Here is a 26,843-nt window from a genome sequence, read left to right as displayed (position 1 = left end):
GCATTTTCTATAAATCAATAAGTTGAAATTTTAAAGTACAATCTTTAGTAGAAAACATTAATATATAATAATTTCATACAGTTTAAAATTGCAGGTATATAATCAAATCTTCATTACCAGTGCTCTATTTAGAGGAGAGTGCCCTGTAAATACTAAAAATAAAATAGAACCAAATAATTTCTAGCACCTGGGAGATAATGTTCATAAAATACATAAAGTATCTCAAAATATCCTTTGGTGAAATATTAAAGAAATAAATGCAAATCAATTATCCTGGATCACAGTTCTGTGATGATACACAAATCATATTTTTAAAAAGATTCAGTAGTTGTAAGACCAAAACATAAAAACTGGCTTGCTATTTTTTTTATGTAGATATCTATATCAAAAAGCCTAAGTTATAATTTAAATTCTCTAAATTAGGAGTCAGATTCTTTAAAATATATATTATATTCTCACAACTCCCTTGGAAAGATAGAGTATAATTATAATGTTTTCATTTTCACCTAGAGAAATTATGTTTAATTCATTGATTTTTATTTTGTTAAAGAAAAAAATAAAGTTATCAGAACTAAGAATGATTCTGTCCAAGCCTTCTCCCTAACATGATGTCACTAACATGTTGATAAAGGAATAATAAAGTTTTAAGTTCATAATATCAAGGATGACTGAATAGAGACAGAGGACATAAATGGACTAGTCTTCAAGAGATTTTGGAGATCTGAAAATAAATCCAGTCATGTTAATGGAAAACACATTGTAAGGGAAGCCTCATTCTAGTGTATACCTGGAGAGAGGGTTAAATATAGAAAAGTATGGAGAGAGAATGGACAAGCTAACGATAGACAAAAAGACAGGACTATGAGTAAAAGGGAGTTTAATCAAATATTTATTTCAATCACTATCAAGGACCAGTTATGGCCAGACATAAAGAAACCAATTAATTAACCACCCAAAAAACAGAAGGAGTAAGAAGAAAGAAGAAGAAAGAAGATGAAGAAGTAGCAGCAGCAGCAGCAGCTACTTTAACTATAATAACTGAGTAATCTCAGAAAAAGAGATGCTGGCATAGAAGGGCCCCTCAGTTTACCTGGACTAATCCCTCTAAGGCTTCAGTAAATGAACCTTGGTCCATTCTTAAAGTTTTCTATCAGTTTATGCTTACAATTCAATCAAATATCTGCTTTCAATAGACATTCACAGAAGGGCTTGAATAGTGAAGAATCAGAGTTTATGTATTAATTCTGCAGAACATCCTTACAATTGCCATTATATAAATATTCCATTGGTTTTAAAATTATTGGAATCAACCTATTCTAAGAACTCAGAAAAATCCTATATGTACAACATAGAATATAAATTATTTGAAACTTAGTAAAAAACTAAAGTGCAAATGACTAAGATTAGAAATTGTTAGTGGGTGGGAGAGAACTGCACAGAAGTGCTGATATCCTGTTTTACAAAACACAATGTCAAAACATATTCTACAGTTGATTGAGAAAGAATTAAAGGTGTTAATTTCATTATATAAAGTTACTAACCTAACTAGCAAAAGAACAAAAGAGTAAAATTTAACCATTAGTAGCACTCCTAGAAAGAACTGTCTCTATTTACGATCTCCAATTCCTCCCTCCAGTTTTATATCAAATAGATTGCAGAAAGCTATCACAGCCACTACTCCGGTGGAATAGCTCCTGTCAAAGTCTCCAGTGCAAAGCCCAATCATGGATTAATCTGCAGCACTCATTCTACTTAAGTGCAACATTTAATGCAGCTGGGGTCATGTGGGTAACTAGGCTAGAAACATAAACTTGGTGGCCACATTGTCTGGATTTAATTTACGAATTAATTATGGTGTGTGCAATTTAATAGATTTTTCCATTTTCAGTGTCCTCATCTGAACACAGGATTAATAATAGTACCCATGTCACAGGGGTGTTGTAAGGACTGCAGGAATGAAGGTGTGGATAAGGTACTTAGAATGGTGCCTGGAACATAGCAGGGGCCACACATAAACTATTACTGTTGACCGCTCCCTGCCGCTCAGACCACTTCCTTCACTCCTTCCCAAGGGAGACAAGTTCTGGCTCTCCTCCTGCATTATTACAGGTGGCCTCTTCTCGGCTTCCTCTACCAGGTCTTGCCATCTGCCTTCTCTATGAACACTGGTGGGCCCCTGACCCCATCTTCAATCCTCTTCTCTTCATCTACACACAGATTTTGATGGCTTTATTATGTCTAGTGTCATAACTGTTTATAATTTCTATACATTTATATTTCCAGAATTTTTGTTGATAGCCTACACCTGTCCCTTAAACTCCAGTATTGGAACTCCAATTGTCTCCTCACTATCTTCAATTAGATACACTTACTAGACATTTCAAAACTGACATGTCCTAAGTGAATATATGGCCTTCTCCCTACCAAACCTGCTAGTCCTCATTCTTTTCTCTTTCAGTAAATGGAAGCACCATCTTTCTAATAGTTAATACTAACAACATTAGAGTCTCCTCTGTTTCCCAGTCGTACTTCAGACCTGCGAGCTAAGTACCCTTAAGATATATTTGGAATTCATCCTCCTCTGCCCACTTTCACCATGGAAGTTCGAGCTTTCCTCCACAACTCCACAACAGCTTTCACCTTTCTGTGTTCACCCACCACAATCTGTGTTCAACACAGTAGCCAGAGCGGCCCTTTGATTTGTCTTCCTGCTTATGTCCTTCTTTATGGTGCATCGTATCTTCCCATCTCTCCCGGAGCAACATCCAAAGTCCTTACAATGATGACAGGGTCATACTAGTTTCTCCCTGCTCTTTATCTGAATTATGTTACTCTTCTGTCTCTTTTCCTCTAATCCAACCTAACTGGGACAGGCTTCCACATCAAGCCCTTAGCTATTGTTCGTCTGTCAGCCTGAAGCACCTACCACAAGATAATCACCCAGTTCCTTTGCTCAGTATTGTACACCTCTTTGCCCCCCTTTTTGATTTATTTTTCTCCACTATCAGCTATCCAATTACTGTTATGTATTTTAGTTGACTGTTTATTATTGGTCTACCATCACCAGAATGAAAGCTTCAAGAGGCAAGGATTCTCTGTGTATTCTGTCCTCTGCTGTATCTCTATTGCCTAGAAGAGTGTGTGGAACAGACGCAGTGCTACATAAATATCTGTTGACTACATTAAAGGGGATGGGAGGGCCTGGGGAGTGAATCAAAACACAATGACCAAATCAATAAATAAAAACTAATAGAAGTATTTTATTTAGCTGTGTGGTATTAACTACTAAAGAAAATACCTAAAATAATTAAAGGAGTTACCGCTGTGCAGCTAGGTTGAGCCTGGAAAGGTCTGATCATTATGCTGTTATTTTTAATCATAAGGATATTATTATTTTGAATTACATTTAATAAATAACATGGATCAGAAAAAGTGAGAAAGGAAGAAAGTAATGAGGTTGACAAAATTTTTAATGTGAGTCAATCTATTTTATTAACACATGTGATATGATCTTAAGGTAGAAGAGAACATAAAAGTAGTTTTTGCATGTCTACTATACTCGTATGCTGAGTATTAGGGTAAAGAGCCACATTATGCACAAATTATTTCATGTAGTCTTTTTGATATCCATATGAGGAAGTTATCATCATTTTGACATTAGAGGGAAGAACACTGGCATTTGAGCAGGCTAAAATCACGTGCCCAATGTCCCATCCCTGGGAGCTGGCAGGCAGAATTCAAAGCCATGTCTGCCTGACTCTAAAATAACCAGCACTGTACAGCTACTGTCTCATCTATAACAACAGGAGAATGAGTGGTTGTCAAGCTTTGTAAATCATTTTTGAAGCTTTGAAAAAAATAGAATATGACCAAAGTGTGTGTACATACATTCTTTTTATATTATATCCCCTTAAGTTTCTTAATTAAAGAATAATTTCTTTCCCTTCAATTATTTCTCTTTAGGCATAATATATCCTGATCTTTTCTTTTCTGAATACTCTTTTTGTAAAATCCTCAGCCAAGGATATCTTTATTGATTTTACGAGAGAAAGGGAGAGAAAGAAATAGATAGAGACAGAGACAGAGACAGAGATATATATATAGAGAGATGTGAGAAACATCAGTTGGCTGCCTCCTGTACTCACCCTGTCTAGGGACTGTACCTGCAACCTAGGTATGTGCCATGACTGGGAATTGAACACGCAACCTTGTTTGGTGTACAGGGTGATGCTGCAACCAACTGAGCCACATGGCCAGGGGAAATTATCCTGCTTTTTAAAAAAGATTCATAAATGTCCTTTTAGTTTTGTTTTGTTTAAAGTTTAACTGATTCACTGACTTTTTTTAATACCACACTGTAGGCCAGAACACAGAGCTGAGTTCAGCAACTAATAGAAGCCAGGTTCGTGAGAGCTTATATTACCAGTGCCTTCCTGTCATCTTAAATTAAACTTCCTCATGTACTTTACAAGATTTATAACCCCAGGCTGAAAAGCTGTAAACTGTCCCAGTTTCAGAGTGAATCTCCCAGAAGGAAATTATGTTTCCTGTAAAAGAAAGGCGAAATCCTCCATGGGAGAGTCTTCCAAGAGCAACGTGGGTGGTGGGGTTACAGGAACCTTGGGACAGGGCTACAAAGGGAACAGACCAGTCACTCAAAAAGCTTGTACCCCAAGATTTGCAACTTGAGTTGTGGGCTCTACAGGAGCAAGTTTATCTACATTGGGCATTGACACGGTCTTGATTTTCTCCTACGAAATGAAAAGCAGAAGCGTAAATGATCATCTGCGCAGATCATGAGCTCTCATAGTCCTAAACCAACTCTCGTCTGAGTTCAGAGTGTTAGCATCATCACTGCCTTTAACATTTCTATCATCTATCAGTGTGACTTTTCTTATCTACTTCCCGCTCACATTCAATTATTTTCTGACTTACATGTTTCAATTCTATAAAACCTATAACTAAAGTATTTGCTCGTGAATTCAAACTGTTTAATAGCAGAATAAAAAACATTTACTAATCTGGCTCAAAATTAAACTAGAAAGCCCACATTTTAAGGAAAATCACCTCCCTTTTTAAAAAGTATTTAACAAATAAAAAGTATCTTTTCCACATACTATCATCTGACAACTCACATGTATAACCAGACTAGTATGAAATAAGAATAAATTTTAATTTTATAATTTTATTTCACTATAATACTTTACCAGATACTTTTTGGGAAAATTAAACACTCTCACATGAATTCTGCTCACTGCTGGCAGCTCTCACGTGCCACGCATTGTGTGTGGTTTTGATGCAGTTGAACTTTGTTATAACTAAAACTTTAATTGTCAAAAAAATGGGAAAAATATGATTAGCAGAAATATTCTGAATACCTAAGACATACTTATGGATAGAAATTAGTTTTCTGATTTTGAAAGTTAAAGAATTCATTTCCACCTTTTTTTCAACAAAGGAATAGTGCTTCCCTCATCTCATAGTTAATATCTATAGAAATAACTCTGATTTTAACTCATCACTTTATATGAAAATATTTCTCATACTTTCCAAGTTAGTTGGAGAATGGGTATTTAATGTACTTTTTTCAAGACTGAACAAATGGGTTTTATCTTTTGTATTAAGTAAATACAAATAGGCAAAGCATTATGTAATACAGGAAGATAGTTAATCTTTACCAATGTCACATCCTTCTAGAGATCACTGAGATAGAGAAAATCTAGTTTTATATTCAATATATTCAAATTGTTGAGAATTGATTACTTGATTAATTAAGTCTTTATTATCCAAATACAACCGTTTTCCCATGTGAAGGATTAAGAAATTTAAAATTAAGAGTCCCACCTTTATTTTAATACAGATACCACAATGGGTGATTCAGGTCAAATGATAAGAGACACTGGTGATAAAGAAACAAGACTGCCTGCACATTTCATCAATTTAAATCACATAAACAAGTCTATTTCAGGGTTAATTCAGAAGTATGTAGGTTTCAATAGTATATTCCCTTTGCAAGATTAAATTTTATTGACAAGGGCAATTTTTGTATTTTCATATTATTAATTAACAACATGAATTAATAATCTGGGTATCTTAAAGGCAATATTTTTATGTTGGATTAGTTGTAGCATTGATATTTTCTACCATTATGTAAAATTTTTTTTAAAGACAGACTGTGCTTTATTAGCTACAAATTAGATACATAATTTCTTTTTCTTTTTTAGAAATATTTTATTTATTTATTTTTATAGAAGGTAAGGGAGGGAGAAAGAGAGGGAGAGAAACATCAGTGTGTGCTAGCCTTTCACATGCCCTCCACTAGGGACCTGTTCCACACCCAGGGATGTGCCCTGACTGGGAAACGAACCAGCAACCCTTTGGTTCGCAGGCAGGCATTCAATCCACTGAGTCATACCAGCCAAAGCAATAATTTCTGAATACTAGCTCAGTTATTGTATTTCGCTTGTCTGAGCAAAACAAGACTGAAAAGAAAGAAAGCTAGAAACACAAGTAGCTTTAAACTATCAGTGGCATTCCAAAGCCCAAGCCCTTCACTATATCACCTATTTACTTTTTCAGTACCAAACTGCTAACAGACTTTGTAATCTGCTTCCTCATCCCACAGCACTGAAATCCCATATTAATAAAGGAACATTATTGCAGAGAGTTAGCCACACAGAGAGCAGTGAATTAATGGATGACTGCCAGAAAGCAAAAGGATCTGATAGCTATAACAAATCCATAAAAGACCAAAAAAAAAAGATATAATCAGTGATCATTAGGACAGAAGCAAACAGTTCCATACACCTGGGTAATCTCTGATGGTTCTACTATGTGTCATTTTGAAACTTAATTGTAGTTCAATATGACCAACCAATAAACAAGAGAACATTTAATTATCTTAATTATATAAATTATATAAATATACACAAGTTTAACCTAAAATGACTTACAATTGTAAGTGTAAATCTATAAAGAGCTCCTACTTTAAATTTGAAGCTGCTATAATACAAATTCTTACATTTACTCATTTCAAAAATAATTATTAAGAACCTGTCTTGGCTGGTGTGATTCAGTGGATTGAGTGCCAGCCTGTGAGCCAAAGGGTTGCAGGTTTGATTCCCAGTCAGGGCACATGCCTGGGTTGCAGGCCAGGTCCTCAGTAGGGGGAGCACAAGAGGCAACTACACACTGATGTTTCTCTCCGTCTCTCCCTCCTTCCTCTCTCTATAAAAATAAATAAATAAATAAGAAAACTTACTATATGCAAGGCCCTGTACTAATTCCTTGGACTACAACAATGACTAAAATATAAAAATATTGCTGTCCCCACAGTACTTACATTCAAGAGAGTAGAAAGTGGTAATAATAAGCTATGATTATAATAGGTAACTAAATTTTAAGTTAGAGAGTGATTAGAGCTGCAGAAAAAGGAAAAGTACAATGAAGTACTACAATGGGGAGTGAAGATGGGCAGCCTGTAGCATTAAAAGGTTAGTTAAAGTAAGCATCAGTTAAGAGGCAACACTTGAGCAGGTGACTTGAAGAAGGTGAGGATTTAGCCAAGAAGCAGTCAGGGGAGACCATGCCAGGCAAATGGTCTGCACCCATTTCCTAAGATGGGAGCAAGACTGGGCTACATGAAACCATTGCAAGCCTTTGAACAGGGAGTGAAATGTGCCAGTTAAGTTCAAAGTGTTTTATGAGTACTGACCCACTGAACCCCCAAAACAACCTCATGTGATCAGGGCCATTTTTATTCTTTTTAAAATGAAAACATGGAGCACAGAGGAGTTGGGTAAGTTGCCCAGGGTCACACAATTGGGAAGTGGTAAAATTGGATCTAATTGCAGGCACTCTGATTCCAGGGATGAGCTCTTACTAAGTAGAGCTCTAGCTGTTCCTTGAACATGACACACACATGCATGCATGCTCACATGTTTGTGCACACGCCCACAAACACACACCTACAAGAGTACAGAGGAAGCTGAGAGATCAGAAGGGGAGAGTTTGTTCCTTACATTCTATTCCTCTTGGTCCACATTTTACTTTCTTCTGCATTAGATATTTTACTTGTTAGTCTTTAGATCAAAATATCTGTTTAAATGAAAGATGTTCAAATTGATTGAAAGTACATGCTATTATTTTCAAAAGAGCTAAACCAAATTAGCCATTCTTAATGTGTAAAATAAATATTGTGGAAATATATACAGTTATGCCTATTTATTTTAAGTAAACAAAGAGAACATATCAAAACACTCATGCTGAATTGAAACAATATACCCTAATATTTTTATTAATCTACAGAGAAAAGTATAAGAACATTTTCTGGCTAAATATCCTGAATAATATAGCAACTAATTGTTTATTATATTATTTACTTGGAAAGTGTTTTGGAATCAATAGAAAGACCTCATAAATTATGATTTATAACTCACATCCCAGGCAAATGAAGATAAATGTGTCACTGGAATTATTTTTCTGCATAAATTACCTTGGTTCTATTACACATCTTTCCTATATATATTATCACTGAGGGCTTTTGAAAAATGCTTAAATACATTGATTATTATATGTAAGTCCACAAAAATTTTAATTCACAGATGATTTCACTATGAAAAATCTATGCAAGTTGAAATAAATATTAATGCCTTAAATATAATATTCTCTAAATCATATAATAATTTTATTACAGTTAAGATGAGATCCTCAATATTGTATTTACAATAGCAAGTAATCTACTTTTATTAATTAATAATCAATCCAAAAAGTAATTAAATCCAATTTATCAGAAGGAAATTTTAAGGGAGAGTCTACCTCAGTCAAAAGGGTCACGGGTAAAAAGAATACTTTTCATATACTATCAATAAAAGAAATAAGACAGTATTCCCCCAAATGGTGTAAAATTACCATGACTCTTATGCACAGCTCTGTATTTTAAAATGTAACACAGTTCCATAAGAGCAATGCATATTCAGCAAGAATAGAAAAAAAAATATCTCCCAAATGGCTGTAACCACGGAAAAATCCTGGGCAAGAAACCACACAGCATATACAGAAACAGAATGAGTGAGGTCAAAGACAAATGATATTCCACATAACCTCCAGGTTCAACATGCTTTGTATAAGACCATTTAACTTCCTATATTTTTTCAGCTACTATTCTTGCTTCTTGTGAATTCAAGCAGCTTAAATCAAATGCTAGAAAATATTACATCTGGCAGTTTTCTAAACCTAGATCTCTTTCTATTAACCGTCTGCCCAAAATTAATCATAAAAAATAAGAAATAATGTTTCCTTTTTTCTCCTTCTATATTCTTAAGAAATTCAAAGAACTTACACAGTAGAGAATTTTTTTTTCACTTTGCTGCAAAATTTCACTTGACATCACAAAAGCCAATATGAGCTTAAACCAAAGCACGCCTGCATTACTGAGTACTGAGAAATATCCCTTGTTACTCCATGGACTTTGTAGTATCTCCATATTTTTCAGTGAAACTATAATTTTTCTTTTTACTAATTAACTAAGTGAGAGCTGTTGACAGATGAAAGAGAAAGGGATTTCTGAATTGTTGAATATTTGACAATAAGTGGGGTGTGATTTGTGAATGTATTTTGGAGTTTCATTTTAACTTTTTGAGTCAATGCTAATTACCAAAAACAAAGTTGAGATAAACTAATTATTATTAAGTTTCAAGTTTTGCTTCTCAGATGAAAAAAGTTAAATATTTATGTATGTTCTTTATGTGTATATATTTTTAAAGACAATGAAGAGTATTTTCATATTATACCTTCTCCCTCCTTAAGAAAAATAACCATAGCTATTTATATTATAAAGCTAACTACCTGATACCTTGGTCATTGATCAGGAACCAATGTGTCAACTCAGCTAGGTTTATTCAGTCCCACTTGTTCAATCAAACACTAATCTATCTGTTACAGTGAAAATATTTGGTGGATGTGGTTCAAGTCCACAGCAGTTGACTTTAGGTAAGGAAGTTTATCCTAGATAATCTGAGTGGGTCTGATTCATTCCTCGAAAGGTCTCAAAAAGCAGAACTGAGGATTCCTTGAGATTAAATTCCAGTTGCACAACATGTTCAGCTCATGCTGAGTTTCAGCTTGTTCTTCCCACTGCACTGGTGTTAGGATTTGACTTGCCTAGCCTGTTCCCATGAACAAGTAAAATAATTCTTTACAATAAATCTCTTAATACATATCTCTTACTGGTTCTGCTTTTCTGGTTGGACTCTGACTAATAAAATTCCAAACTGGGGGAAAAAAGAAAAATCAGTAATGCAAGAGGGAAGGAAGTTGGCATGCTTTGTTAACACCCGCCCCAGGCTGTGTCTACATGTACCAACAGACTCGAGTCAGACAAAACACGTGTGTGTGTGTATGCCTACACACACACCATAATGCACACACACTCACACACACCCAATCTCACATCAGAAACAGTAAGTGTCCAAACACTCAAAGTCCTGTGTGTTTTAGACCTGAAATTTTTGACATTTAGTGATTCAATTAATCAGAAGCATCAACAAAAGATACCTACACAACTGAAGACTGGGATTCAACAATTCAATAGCACACTCTAAATCATACAGTAATGTGCAGAAGGAAGTAAGTGTGTCATATTACTTAACAAGAAAGACATTTTACACATTTCGATACAAACAATAATCATCTTTATGAAACAAACACAAATGCTTCAGCTAATAAGTGATATGTGTTGCTCATTCAACCAAAAGAGGTTTTAACTTCGATAACACACATCAAATAATCCCATCACATTGACAGAACTACAGAAATACACTTTTCAAAATCATAAATGACAATTTGTTAAAAACAAGTTTCTACAAATTGCTTTTAAACATATCCCCTGCTACCCTTCCTTACCTGGACTGCATATCTTGCTGGGCTCTGGCCTGACTGGCTTCTGCCGGAGGAGAGGTGTGAGTGACTCGCTGCTGAAGTTCCACCAAGGACTGGTAATACTGCTGTTGATGGTGTTGTTGCTGCTTGTAGCGAGACAAACTGAAAAACAGCCCTAGAATGGCTTTTAAGTTTCCATTTCTTATTTCTGTATCAAAGGGAAAATATAAAAACAGTATCATGTGAAATGAATGTGGTTTTTATTTTTATTTTTTTACAAGTGAAATTCTAGATGCCAGTCTCTTCGATGGTATATCTATGAATGTAGAAATGTAATTTGAGTCTCTCGGTCATACATGCAAGCACATCTGAACTTCTGAACCATGCTAACATTTCCAAATATTTGGAATTTCAGGGAGAAAGTGAAGGGATGGAGGGTACAGAGAACAAAGTTTACTTGAGTGATGCTGTTTGCTGACCCTGAACTACAATTTTCTAGAGTTAGCTTCTTCTTGGAAATGGATGGGCTCTCTGTCTCGTGCTAATCATTTGACTTGGTACTCTGGTTCCCTCACAAATACACAGCTGTCACCCACAAAGCGATGGCTGTGAACCGAAGAAAGAAAGCCACTTTAAATGTCATTGTCCTGCATTATAAATACTGATGGGTTGGGTGCAACTCATAATAGCAATTGAATTTATAGCAGTCAACATTCCTTCTAAACATCCACCACACAACTTATTAAAATACATACATACAGATATACACACATACTATATATACTCCAAAAAACTGAGTACATCATAGGTACAATTTTAGGTGGTCCAATTCTTTTATTTTTAATTCAAGATATATATCAATAAATAATAAAGATCAGTTTACTCATGACTTTAGATAAAATGAAAATCCTAATTCTAAGACAGGTCTGTATAAATTTTTCTAATATGGAACAACAAATTTAAATGCACAGTATAAACTGCAAACTGAGACTTTTTTCAAGATTTTTCTCTTGAAGTTATAATTGAAAAAAAAATAGGAAAAGAGAGAGAGCAAAGCTTGAAACCAGTAATCATATTTTAAATAAAACCTGCTACTGACAATAAAACACACCTTACTGTGAGGTCAAGGCTTTATGTCTTTTAGGAGTTTAGGAACATTAATAAGCTATTTAGAATCTTTGCTCTCTGATGGTTTAAAAAGTCATACAAACTGTGCAGCAGAATTACTCATATGAAATGAGGCTCTAAGTTTTTCTTCTATTTATTCACCCAAACTTTCCTCACAGTTGGCATAATATAGAAGAGTGGGCTTGATCTGTATGAAGCTACAGTGAGAAAGTATTTTCTTACATAAACCTGAATGATCTTAGAGTTTTAAAGTGTTTCTTCTTTTATTACAATGCAGCATTAATTAATTTAGAAAGTCATTTTGAGCATTCATATATTTTAGAAAATAAATAAAAATCCAAAGGTTTATGTTAATAAAGAATGTCATATGAGAAGGAAGATATATATATAAAATAGTAGCATTTTTAGCTTGCTGTTAACCACTTAGAAAGTAAAACACCATCCTGGGGAATCTTAGCAAGTTTTATTCTAAGTAACAGAACAATCAGTGAGGTCTGAGTCTAAGCTTTTTGGCTATTAAATAGGTAATTTAATATCAGACACTATAAATATAAACATAATAAAAATGGGGAGTGGTGGGCGAAATGGAGACAACTGTAGTTGAACAACAATACAAATTAATTAAAAATATAATTAATGTCATATTAATTATATATGAAGTGTAATATAAAAGAAAATCTAAATATAGAAGAAAAATGGAGAAAAGTCAGTCAGTAATTCTACCAAATATCATTATGTTTGAAAAGCCACACAATTCCTCTTTCTCCAATGATAGCAAACGTTTAAAAACTTAGAATTATCTAGTATTTCTAGTGCCTGTGAGACAAAAGGCCTTTTCAGAGCAAACTGATTGTGGAAACTTTAAGCAATCTAAATGTTCACAGTGTTTAACAGTAGCTAGCAAATTTTTTAAATATAAGGGTTAATATTCTAATTAAAAATGGTTGTCATTTATACAGATCTTGCCATTTCATAACTTTAGCAATTGGTTTTTGTTAATAGTACTTGACAGTTTTTCATATATATATGAAATATATATATATATATGGGAGACAAAGATTCAGAAAAAAGATGACAAAACTAGTTGCCTTTTTCTGCTTTTCTGTATTCAGTTTTAATGATGATCTTTTAAACTTTAATGACTTAAAGTCTTTATACATAACAGTTATTAAATACTGTTAATGCTAATTATTTAAGAACTCATGCTGACTTATTTAAAATTATGGAATATTTAAACTAGACTTGCCAATTTGATCATATTGATAAAATATTTGAGCATTACACTATCATTACCTGTATTTAAATCTATTTATTATCCAGCATTATCTATCCACCAAAATCACTCTAGTTAAGACTCTAAAAATACTGTACATTGGTGATATAATAAAAATGTTCTGTTAATTTGCCCCCCTCCCATATACCTAGTAATATAAAAAGCAGTTAACTAAAGCATACATTAATAACCACTGCATTTACATTTCTATTAGTTTAGAAACTTTACTCATTTTCTTTATTGTACTAAGGAGCTCTGCACTTTCAACTTACATTTCTTGCATTTTAAAAAAAACATCTTTTACAAACTTGGGCGTCATCTGTGACAACCACACTTTTTCTTACCTTCGGCAGATAGACCTTGGACATTGACTCCTCTGGCTGCTAGAAAACTAAGGCAGACGTCAACATTCTCAATCTGTAACACAGAGAGCAGGGAAAAAGTAACTTAGAGCAACATATTTAAATAAATAAACGAGCTAGAATAAAACCAGAGAGAAAGATAAGGAAAGAATGAATGCTTTACATTCATTTCATACTAGAGATCTCTACCAGAGCTTAACTAGAATTATTTTGGCTAATTGCAGAGTGAATATAAAGCGTGCATTGTCCAGTTTGGTACTTACAAACAATTCATAAAGGCCTGGTCAAGAATGGCATTCTTACAGATTAGCAACCCACCTACTCATACAACCCAATTGTTGTGATCCACAAATAAGATGGCTTCACAAATGAGTCTCAACTAAATCACCCATGCAGGAGGACACAGTTGCTTGTGCGAGTCTTGGAATGTTAGGATGTGGGTATTTGAGATTCAACCAGTAATATCTGCTAAGTATGCCTAAAGATAAATAAGATGGACAAGGAGTTGATACAACATGAGTGGGATGAAGCATATTTTCATCCTAAACCATGGCAAGTCTTTATTTTTAAAACTGTATTTGTATTTTTTAAAGATTTTACTTATTTATTTTTAGACAGAGGGGAAGGGAGGGAGAGGGAGAGAAACATCAATGTGTGGTTGCCTCCCGCACCCCTCCTCCCCCACTGTGGACCTGACCCATAACCCAGGCATGTGCCCTGACTGGGAATCAAACCCGGAGTCCTCTGGTTCACAGGCCAGTGCTCAGTCCACTGAGCCACACCAGCAAGGGCAAAACTGTACTTGTATTTCTATAGCTGGTTGAATTATTCTCTGATTAAATACATGTGTTGCCTTTGTAATTTAAAAGACTGATGCCATGGCTTTTAAATAGTTTCAATATGATAACCAGCTTGTTAACGACTTAGCGTGACAGAAAACCCCAATCATTTATGTTGATTCACAGGCTGATCTCAACATTGGCCATGGTGTTATACTGCAGTTAAATGTCTAAGTCTTTTTTAAAAGAATACAGTTCCAGTTCTTTATGATTATCTCCCTGGGTTTTTTGGTATTCCATAAATATTGAAATTCTAAAGTAATTAGGAGATTTAAAGTTAATGCTTGCCAAGGTATTATTTTCTGTCTCATTAAGTTCTCATCAAAAGCTATGCATGAGGACAAACGAAGTTCTGCCAAAGTCCTCTCTAGCTTACCTTCATAACAAGGTCAAAATGGCTCTTAAAAATAAAAAGAAAAAAGAGATTCGAGGACCCATCTTATAAAATAGACAACCATTTATGTTTCTTTTTAAAATTAATTTTGTATAAAATTAATGATATCCCATGAGATGGTCTTTGCTTCAAAATGATTATAGCCAGGGTATACACATTTATTCTGAGAAAAATTCATTTTTATGTTGATTCATTTCAAAATGAGTTTAACTTAAATGATTCTATTGAAAAAACAATGGAGCTGAAGATGCTGAATACAACATGACCAATCTCAGCCTATCTTCCTCTTTATAGCTTAAGTAAAAATGACCTGCAGAGATGGTCTCACATAAAGATGAGCAAGAGAACCCAAGAAAGTAGTATATACTATATGATGCTCAAGTTATATGAACTAAACCATGAAAACAAAAGTTAGAATAGTGATGAACTGTGGAGGGACACCATCTGGACAGGGGCACTGGGGACCACGCATGCTGGCAGTGTCCTTCGCTGGGATCTGAATGATGACAACCCTGGGGTATACACAATGTAAAAAACTGATCCGCTATATAGTGAAGACTGTAGGGCTTTATATACTTTCATTTGCTTTACCTCAATTTCCATTAGAGTACTTTACACTCTCCTACATAAGTTTTACTTGAATTAAGAATAAGAGTAACATGATGACCATTCATTTTTTTTGAGAACAGACGCTTGGCATACAAGGATAGAAGTATGGAAACATGTCAGGTGGGTGTTGCATGTAACTAAAGTGGAAGATTATTGTGTTCCAGATAAAGGTGATGAGAAATGGTCTGATTCTGGAAACATTTTGAAGAAAGCTAACAGGAAGATATGGCATAAAAGAAGAGAGGAGTCAAAGATGACTCTAAGGTTTTGGGCCTCAGCAAATTGATGGATGAAGTCTTTGTCCACTAAAATGGAAAAAGACAGATAAATACACAGAGTTGACTTTTGGACATGTTGTCTCATCTACTGGACACACACTTGGAGATTCTTAGTAGGCAGCCGGACACACAAGCTGGAGTTCACTGAAGAGGTTTGGGAGTATAGTTCTAAATTTGGAAGTCATCTTCATACATATGGTAATTAAAGCCATGAGGCCACATTGAATCACCAAGAGGGTGCAGATACAAAAATGAAGAAGAAACAAACATTGAGCCCTAGGAGACTATCACTGGAAAAAAGAGAAGGAACCACCAGAGACTGAGCTCCATTTACAGTGAAAATAAAAGAAAATCCATTCTAAGTGCTGTGGCAGCACATTTCTCACTTGGCTAGGTCACAGCCACATGCATAGTGCATGGACAGTCACTCCAGGACTGCTACTTGCATATGACTGCATCATGCACGATTTCTTGGGTCCTTCTATTTGTAGCTTACATTTTACAGGCACGGAACACCTACGTTGCCTCTCTTTTTCTTGTTAAGTTTAAACATGGTTAGATAACTACAAAATATTGACTCTATAAGGGAAACAAAACAAAAAAATTCTAAGTTCTAGATATAGTCATAGATATAGTCAATATTTTCAGAAGTTTCAAAATGTATGGGCACATTGAGCCATGAGCATTTTGGGGATTCTATGGAAATCATTAATGTTATGCAATGGCCGAACCAAAAACACAATTTCTTTGGAGTTGATCTGAAAATGGACTGCTCTCTTTGTTCTCTTTGTTGAAGATATTAAACAAATTCAATATAAGGCCCATATTTTACAACCGAGTAGTTTCTACTTGAATAATTAATATTTGTCTTGAAACATTATCATTTAATTTTGATGAGATTCTATAAAACCAAACCATTCATTTAGTCAGTCTTCACTTATTAAACTTACTTTAATCCTGGAATTATGCTCAGTACTATGGATACAAGTTTCAAGGCAGAGTCACTATTCTTATATTTTCTAAAGAATATTTATTGATTTCTAATATTTTCCACTATTCCCATGAAAAACTGGGAGCCATTTTTCAAAACAAAAAATTTCCCTGTCTAATTTCATAATTGTATATTTATCTTGACTCTTATAAACTTGGTAAGTATTAGCATATCTATTGCTCAATTATAAATTGGGCTTCAAATGAGGAACAGTTAGAATATGTATTGAAAATACCAGCATTTATTCATTTTAATGTGGAATAAAATATTCCTACAAAATGCAGAGTTTTTAATTAGTACAGCTCTTCATTGAGCTCCCACACTTCAACCTGCATATTCTATGACACTGAGCCTTATAATATTTTTATTATGATATTGATATAACTTGTTTTGGGAAATGTCACTGGAGGAATCTTTCACAATATTAACAAAGTTGTATCTTGTTCATTCACAGGTTTCTTTCACTTTTACTTATGGGTACTTAATAGAAATTATATTTAGGTACTAAATATGAGGATATAATTAATATTACCTTTATAGTTATTGATTCAATTTAAACCACAGCACCAACACAATGGTTAATAAATTCATCAGCAACTACTGACTCTTCGATATGAGGAAAGAGCTCTGCAGGCAGTGAAGGGATATAAAAATGAACTATAGGTCTTTGCCTATGCGAGCTTCTGAAACAGCTGAAGAAACAAAAACGATTCCTAAATTATCACAACACATACTCCAAAAGGGAATTATAAACAACACTGTATGGCAGTGAAGAGAATGGACTTACTAACTTTCACTACATATCTGGGGAAGCTTCACAGACGGAGCATCATTTAGACTCAAACGCTAAGTCTGATTTTCATACGGTGAAACAGGCATCTGAAGGAGAGGTGGGTATGCCTATGAGAGCAACGAGGAGTGAAAGTACTCACAAGGATGCTTGAGATCATGCCAATCTTTACTTTCTGCAATTAGGTTTATAGGGCTAAATTTAGCCTCCAGTTAAACAGCTCTGTTGCCCCTTGGATTCTCTAACTAAAACTACTGGAATACAAAAAGTTAAGTAATTGTAAACCAGGAAGCAGGCATAAAACTTCACAGACTAAGTCCTTGCTCAAGACATAACGCATCATGGTTATGGCACGTCTTAGGTGCTAGGTACTACTATTGTGAGTTGTACATGGAAACGGTCTAGAATATAAAATGTTCTTAACCTTTTCTGGATGGTGAATTGTTTTCTGACTTGTGCTATTTTTGATTAACTTATACTTCCAATTTTTCATTATAAACTTGTGCTATGGTGCCATTATATAAATTAATAACTGTGATTTCAATTAAAAATATAGGTAAGATGACTCAGTTTGGGCAAACTCTTACCCTACCATAGAATTCAAAGAGTTATATAGATTTTTAGCCCAAGGTATTACCCAGATATAAAGTTGTCTGGTGAATTAAAATAAAATGCAGTAATATTTTTGCATTAAATAAAATTGGTTAAGGTGTTTATTTTCATTCACATAATTATTAGTTCAGTCCTCTCTCCTTTCCACAAAGAAATCACCTCGTGCCCTGCAGAGGTCTTTTCTTTTCACGTGGTGGCTGCTGGGCAGTTTGTTTGGCTTCTCATTTATTCCCATGTGAGCTGACCCACTACACTTCTTGCATATAAACAGAGAAAATGACAATATAAAGGAGTTATTATTCCTTCTTTCAGAAGTGACTGTGTAGCTGGGCAAAGCCTGGTTCATGCTGCAAAGAAAGAGAACTTCCTCTCCAGAAAATTCCATTGCTTTAAGGAATTTATTCCAAATAATTAGACAAGTGCTCCAAGGTCTACAAAAGTACTTGAAAGTTCACCAAAAAAAGTTACTTACAAGATTATTAATAATACCAAACATTTAAAACAACCCAAATATCCACAAAAGAATGCTATTTAACTGGATCACGTTGTAGAGTGATCCATGATGGTGGATTAAGAGGAGCTTGCACTTACTTCCTCCCAGGACCACATCAGAATTATAGCTAAATGAGAACACAATCAGCCTAGATAACCATCTGAAGACTAACTGAACAGAAGTAACTAAGAAGCCACCTCAAGACTGGTGGGGCAGGGGGTGGTCAGAGATGGAGAAGGGCTGGCCCTGCACCCAAGTGCAGTGGCTGAGAATCCAGAGACATACCTCAGCTGCAAACATCCCCCTTGAGGAGTGTGGCGTCTCAACCCCAAGTCAGGCTCACCAGCCCGAAACACCAGAGCCAGGAGGAAGAGCCCAAATAGCATCTGGCAGTGAAAATCAGTGGGGATTCCTGTCTACCTGGGTAAGATGAGAGACTGCCAGAAACCCTGGTACTCTCTTAAAGGGAAAGCACACAAAATCTTGCTGGTAGACACTCACCCTGGCTCCAGTGAAGGGATGACAGCTCAGAGGGTGCTGGAGTCATACAGGGTGAGGATGAGCTATGAGGCTTCAGGGAGAGGGTTAGAGGGATGGCTACCAGTGTCCCTGTTGAGTCCCTCACTCACACAGTCCACAGATGCCATCTTTCCTGGTCAAGCACTCCCTTCACATGGCTTTAGCCCAGGGAGCTAAACTAACCCCACCCTGACAACTCCCTGCTGCAGCCCTTCCCTGCCAAGTTCCTGCAGGCTATGGGCTCTGCTTGCAGCCACAAGTCTAGGCCCACATTGCAGTCTTTCCTGAAAAACTCTTGAGGAATTCCAGGCAAAAAGGGGTGGGGTGGCACCAGAAACACACAGGAGACTGAAATGGAGGCCATTTTTCCCATGCTTCCAACTAGTTCCTGTGTTGGGACTGCCCCCCTGCATTAGCCTGGGGAGTTGCACTAGCTCCACCCTGCTGACTCCCTGAGATCACGCCCCAACACAAAGGTCTGAAGGCCACAGGTAGGTGGTGGCTGGCCTCAGTGTACCATAAGACAATTGCCCAGTGGACTCAGATCCAGAACTGTCACCAAGTTCAAATCTGCATTAACCTGGTGACTACCACCTGCCCCTACTTGGAGCTTAGTTGAGAAACTGTCACATGCAACTCAGGTACTGCCCAGGTTCTTTTGGTGGCTGAGACTAAAGGATAGCTGGCAGGTGATGGTTAAGTCTTGGGGTGCCTTGGGCCTTTTGCTGACCTGCCCCAGGATCAGTACTGGTGGCAGCTGGCCTCAGTGTGCAGCTTGGTCTCTCCCACCTGTACCCAGACACGCACAAACTGAAAGGGACAGAAAAAGTATTTCATGCAAATGGGACTAAAAAAGTTGAGGCAACAATACTTATATCAAACAAAATAGACTTTAAAACAAAGGCTATAATAAAAGACAAAGAAGGACCCTACATGATGTAAAGGGATCAATCCAACAAGAGGATATAATCCTTGTAAACATTTATGCATCCAATATAGGAGCACCTAAATATGCAAAGAAAATATTGATGGACATAAAGGGAGAAACAGTAATACAGTACTAGTAGGGGACTTTAAACACTCCATTGACATTAATGGATAGATCTGCCAGATAGAAAATCAACAAGGAAACAACGACCTTAAATGACACATCAGACCCGATGGATTTAATTGATATTTTTAGAGCATTTTACCCCAAAGCAGCAGAATATACATTCTTTTCCAAGTGCACATGGAACATTTTTCAAAACAGACCACATGTTAGGATACAAAATAAGTCTCAATAAATTTAAGAAGATTGAAATCATATCAAGCATCTTCTCCAACCACAATGGTATGAAACTGAAAATCCATTACAACAATAAATCTGAAAAACACACAAACACATGGAGCCTAAATAATACATTACTAAATAATGAATGGGTTAACAATGAGATCAAGGAAGAAGTCAAGATGCTTTAAGACAAATGAAGATCAACACGTAACAACCCAAAAGCAATGGGTCAGGCCTAAGAGGGAAATCCATAGCATTACAGACCTATCTCAAACAAAAAAAAAAAAAGAAAAAAGAAAACTCTCAAACAATCTAACTTTACACCTAAAGGAACTAAAAAAAAAAAAAGAATAACAGAGTCCAAAGTGAGTATAAGGAAGGAAATAATAAAGATCAGAGAAAAAAATAAATGAAATCAGTCCTGGCTGGTGTGGATTGAGTGCTAGTCTGTGAACCAAAGGGTCACCAGTTCAATTCCCATTCAGGGCATAGGCCTGGGTTGCAGTCCACATCCCCAGTAGTGGGCATGTGAGAGGCAACCACACTTTGATGTTTCTCTCCCTCTTTTTCTCCCTTCCTTCCCCTCTGTCTAAAAATACATAAATAAAATCTTTAAGAGAAATAAATGGAATCATGTCTAAAAAAAAATACAATTCCCTGGCCAGCTTGGTTCAGTTGGTTGGAGCATTGTCCCATACACCAAAATGTTGTGTATCAATTCCTGGCCAGGGCACATACCTAGGTTGTGTGTTTGATCCCTGGTTGGGGTACATATGGGAAGAAACCAATCAATTTTTCTCTCTTACACAGACATTTCTCTCTCTCTCTCTTTCTCTCTCTCTCTCCTTCCCCCTTACCCCCTTCTTCCTTTTCTAGAAGCAATAAAAAATGTACTTTCGTATGAATAAATGAAAATGTATGATAAAAAAAATCAATGAAACCAAGATCTGGTTCACTGGAAATGTAAACAAAACTGATGAACCTTTAACCAGACTCATCAAGAAAAAAAGAGAGAGGACCCAAATGAATGATATCAGAAATGAAAGAGAAGTAACAACCAACACCACAGAAATACAAATGATTATAGGAAAATATTATAGACAATTATAGGCCAATAAATTTGACAAGCTGGAAGAAATTAATGAATTCCTAGAAATATACACTAAGACTGAATCAAAAAGAAATAGAAAATCTGAACAGATCAATTATAACCAATGAAATCAAAGAAATAAAAAAAAAACACTCCTAAAAAACAAAAGTCCTAGACCAGATGGCCTCACAGGTAAATTTTGCCAAATATTCAAAGAAGAACTAACACCTTCCCTTCTCAAACTATTAAAGAAAATCTAAAAGAAGGGAAGATTCCCAAGCTCATTTTATGAGGCCAGCATTATCCTAATTCTAAAACCAGATAAAGACACTACAAAGAAAGAAAATTATAGGCCAATTATATCCCTGATGAACATAGATACTAAAATCCTCAACAAAATATGAATAAACCATATTCAGTAATACATCAAAAAGATCAAACACCATGATCAAGTAGGAGTTAGTCCTGAAATGCAAGGCTGGTTCAATATCCACAAATCAATTAACATGATCCACCACATAAGCAAAATGAAGGAAAAATAATTTCCTTCAAAATCAGGGAAAAATAGATACAGAAAAGGATTTGATAAAACCTAGCACTCACTTATGATAAAAACTCTCAGCAAAGTGGGACAAGAGGGAATATTCCTCAACATAATAAAGATTATACATAATAAACCCAAGTTAACATCATACTGGATGGAGAAAACTGAAAGCATTTTCCTTAAGATCAGGAATAAGACAAAGATGCCCATGTTACCACTCTTATTCAACACAGCACGGGAAATGGAAGTCCTAGCCACAGAAATAAAAGGCATACACATTGGAAAGGAAGAAGTATACTGTCACTATTTGCAGATGACATGATGAACCAAATTCCACCAAAAATAAACTACTAGACTTGATAAACTCCATAATGTAGTAAGATAAAAAATATTCAAAAATTGTTTACATTTTATACACCAATAATGATCTGAAATGAAACTAAGTAAACAATCCTATTTGCAATAGCATCAAAAACAAAATAAAATACCTGTGAATAAATTTAACAAAGAAAGTAAAAGACTGGTATTCAAAACATTATAAATACTAAAGGAAGAAACTGAGGAAGATACAAATAAGTGGAAGCATATACTATGCTTATGGATAGGAAGAATTAATATTGTTAAAATATCCATACTACCCACAACAATCTGTAGATGCAACTCAATTCCTAACAAAATACCCATGGTGTTTTTTTTTCACAAAAAAATAACCCAATTACTAGAACAATAATCCAAAAATTTATACAGAACCACAAAAGGCCCTGAATAGCCACAGCAATCTTGAGAAAGAAGAAGGTTGGAGGTATTATGCTACCTGATATCAAACTACACTGCATGGCTATAATAATCAAAACAGCATGATATGGGCAGAAGAAACAGAACAATGGAACAGAATAGAGAGCTCAGAAATAAACCCACACCTGAATGGTCAATTAATATACAAAAAAGAAGGCAAAAACATACAATGGAATAAAGAAGGCAGTCTATTCAATAAATGGTGTTTGGAAAATTAAACAGATATATGGAAAAAATGAAACTAGACCATCTTCTTACATCATACACAAGAATAAACTCAAAATGGATTACAGAATTACATGCAAAACTCTAAACCATAATGCCCCTAGGAGAAAATATGTGCAGTAGAATCACTGACATTTCTCCTAGCAATAGTTCTTCTCATATATCTCCTCAGTCAAGAGAAACAGAAGAAGCACTAAACTAACAAGACTGTATCAAATTAAAAGTCTGTGCACAGCAAAGGAAACTATCAACAAAATGAAAGGAGAAGCTACTGAATCAGAGAGGATATTCACCAATACCACATCTGATAAGGGGTTAATATCCAAAATTTATAAGGGACTCATACAATTCAATACCATAAAAACAAACAATCCAATTAAAAAGTGGGCAGAGGGCCTGAATAGCCAGCACTCCAAAAGAGGTTATTCAGGTTCTCCACAGACACATGAACCAGTGGTTAATGTAACTAATTATCAAAGAAATGCAAATTAAAGCCACAATGAGATATCACCTCACACCTGTCAGAATGACCAGCATCAATAAATCAACAAGCAACCAGAGTTGGTGAGGATGTGGAGAAAAGGGAAACCCTCATGCACTCTTGATGGGAATGTGGACTGGTGCAGCCACTGTGGAAAACAGTATTGAGTTTCCTCAAAAATTAAATATGGATTTACCTTATGACCCATAATTCCATTTTTGGGTCTATATCAGAAGAAACTTGAAACACTAATCAGAAGGAATATATGCACTCCTATGTTCATTGCGGTGTTTTTTACAATAGCCAAGCTGTGGAAGTGGCCCAAGTGCCCATCAATAGATGAACAGATAAAAAAGTGGCGATGCATATAAACAATGAAATATAAGTTGGCCATAAAAAAGAATGAAACCTTTTGCAGCAGCATGGATAGACCTAGCTAAGTAAAATAAATCAGACAGAGAAAGACAAATACAATATGATTTCACTTGTATGTGAAATCTAAAAAAACAAAATAAACAAACAAAATAGAAACAGACTCATAAACACAGAGAACAGACTGATGGTTGCCAGAGGGAAGGGAGTGGAGGGGAAGCCTAGGTGAAAAAGGTGAATGGATTAAGAAGTACTCATTGCAAATGTGTACTTGCAAAATAGTCATGCGGCTGTAAAGTACAGCACAGGGAATACAATATTGTGATAACTATGTATGTGCCAAGTGGGTACTTGAAGTGATCTCAGGGAGGTCACTTTGTGAGAATATGATTGTCTAACCACTATGCTGTATACCTAAAAATGACATTACACGTAAACTGTAAATAAAAAATATAATTTTAAAAATATAAAAAATGTGAAAAGTCATTGTCAAACCAGGAAAAAACAATTATTAGTTGATTAACACACTGCCAAGCCCTTAAAATATATATAGTTTCACAGGAGAGAAAGAGAGAATTCCAACATAATGCAAAAATGTTCTAGTCAGAGAAACACAGACACCTAGAGAAGCGCGCAGAAGGGTTTATTGCTGTTCAGAGATCAAGGGACAAGAGATGGAGAAAGTATTATCTAAGACTTGTCTAACAGAGTTATAAAGACATTTTGTTCTGAAGTTGGCATTACTGTACTGTTTTAAAATGAGAAAAGTGTTATTAGATAATTAAATTGGCATGCTAAAGGTCACACAGACAGAATATGTCAAAACCAGAGTTCATCACATGAACCCCCAGATCTTTTCTGCTTAAAAGGAAGTCTGAACTAGTCCCTAAAAGATAAGGAAGAGTGAATCAAATAAGAGGATGTGGTATAAGGTGAACTCAAGAAGGAGCATGACATAAGCTGGTCACGGCTGAAAACCATGCTAGGAATTCAGAGTAGCTGGGAATATTGAGAGTTGAAACTTATTTAAATCTTTCTCTACAACTTCTTTGTTGGCTGATGTAAAAACTGGCCTCTCCAAAGGTCAGTATAGTCTTCCCTCAGCTTAAAGAACTTATGTACTCTCACAGGAGAGAGCAGGAGGAGGAAACTCCAGAAACAAAAATCTTGACACCTATAGAAGAGCAGTGGCAGGAGACAAGGCCACAGAGATAAATAGGGTTGGATGAATGCCCACAACACCCTACGAGGGTCTGCATTTGAACTTAAATCACAGGAAGGTAAAGGTGCATTTCAAGTAAAAGAAAGAAATAATAAGTGTTGCATTGAAGGCATATATTTTATATGACCACACAGTACATGCATAGATTTATTAATAGTAATAAAAGTTTCAGAAATCAATTTCTACCACACGATTTACACGGTACTCTGTTTTTAAAAAAATCAATTTTAGTGTATTTCATTTTAAAGTGGCATTTGTAACATATTTACTTCTTCACATACTGGGTGAAGAAGCTACAGTTTAAAATACCCCATATTATATGTCAAGAACAGAAGTAGGAAAATGGTTTTGAAGCTACTTCTTTCCCCCCTATTCCACAACCTAGCACATGAAGAAAGTTTATAAAGCATTTTAAGCATGTATGTTATTTATTCCAAATACAAAAAAAAAAAGTTTTCTCTTTCATCATAAACTCTGGTAAATCAGATATTATTTTTCCTACTCAATAAAGGCTTACAGAGACAGCATACTTTTTATAAATTTGCACAATCAATAAAAAACAGAGTCAGAAATAAAACTCAACCCCATCAGGGCCCAATAAACTTGCTCTTTCTGCCACACAATGCTTCCTACCACTGTGATTTGGGCATTCTGACTGAGCCATTTCCAGCCTCTGACTCCAGCTCTCCACATGACTGGGAGGTAGCTAGGACAAAGTGCCTGGCACAATATAGGTGCTCAATAAATGTTTGGTTGTATATAAAGATGGAATTCTGTAATGTGATGATAAAGACAGAGGTAGTATACAAAATCCACTTGTTTCATTCATATTCTAAGTTTACAAGATTTAAATGTTTCCAAATTATTTCTCAAATAGCTGATGCATTTTTATGTCCTGATCGATTAATATACAGAATGATTGAAAAGGTCACAAGCCAAGGAATGCCTGTAATCACCAGAAACCAAACTAGTCAAGGAACAGATTTTCCCTGCACCTTCTGGAGGAAATATCAGGATGCTGAACCTTGATTTTGGCCTTGTGATACTGTTTTCAGACTTCTAGACTTTAGAACTATGAGAGATTAAATTCCTATTGTTTTAATCCACCAAGTCTATGATAATTTGTTACAGCAGCCACAGGAAATTAATACAATTATCTATTCAGTACAGCAGTAGACTACAGCAGGGATCAACTGGGTTCTGTGAGCACACAGATTTCCAGGCCTTGCCTCTAAGTTTGATTTGTTAAGCTTGTGAGGAGGGGAGGTGAAATGTACAGTTTATTTAGTAAATTAATTATATGCCTCGTGTCACTGTAAAGCTAAGCTGCATATTTTCCCTTTCTGTTTCAAGATATTATAGCTTGTGTTGTGGGATAGGAAGAGGGGTAGGGGATAATAATTTTATATTTCTCCTCAGTTGGTCTTTCTGTTTAGTTGGTCTGTGGTTAGAAACAAGGAGTCAGTTTATTAAGCACTTTTGTATAATATTATAAGTTTGGCAGTCACATAAAACTGGATGTGCATTCTAGTTCTGCAACTTACATAAGAAATTGGGAACGTTTTTACATGCCGGAGGCCTCAGCTTCATTATTTGTAAAATGGGAGTGAATTAGTTCCTACATAATATATTATGTGAGGATTGAGGATGTTTATAAAGGGGTTAGCTCCACAAT

General features: G+C 35.4%; 1 protein-coding gene across 3 annotated transcripts in view; it reads right to left on the bottom strand.

Moving 5' to 3' along the window:
• The window catches only part of NAV3 (neuron navigator 3), a 786,639-nt gene that overhangs the window by 200,829 nt on the left and 558,967 nt on the right, over positions 1–26,843 (bottom strand). For all 3 annotated transcript variants that reach the window (XM_045844968.1, XM_045844966.1, XM_045844967.1), the window contains exons 5-6: positions 13,624–13,696; positions 10,903–11,086 (exon numbers count right to left, since the gene is read on the bottom strand). In XM_045844968.1, coding sequence (XP_045700924.1) covers positions 10,903–11,086; positions 13,624–13,696 — 257 coding nt within the window. The remainder of the gene's footprint in view (positions 1–10,902; positions 11,087–13,623; positions 13,697–26,843) is intronic.

Source organism: Phyllostomus hastatus, unplaced genomic scaffold (genome assembly GCF_019186645.2).
Source record: "Phyllostomus hastatus isolate PE091 unplaced genomic scaffold, TTU_PhHast_1.1 phas_contig_432, whole genome shotgun sequence".
NCBI lineage: Eukaryota > Metazoa > Chordata > Mammalia > Chiroptera > Phyllostomidae > Phyllostomus > Phyllostomus hastatus.
This window is presented reverse-complemented; position numbering and strand designations above follow the sequence as displayed.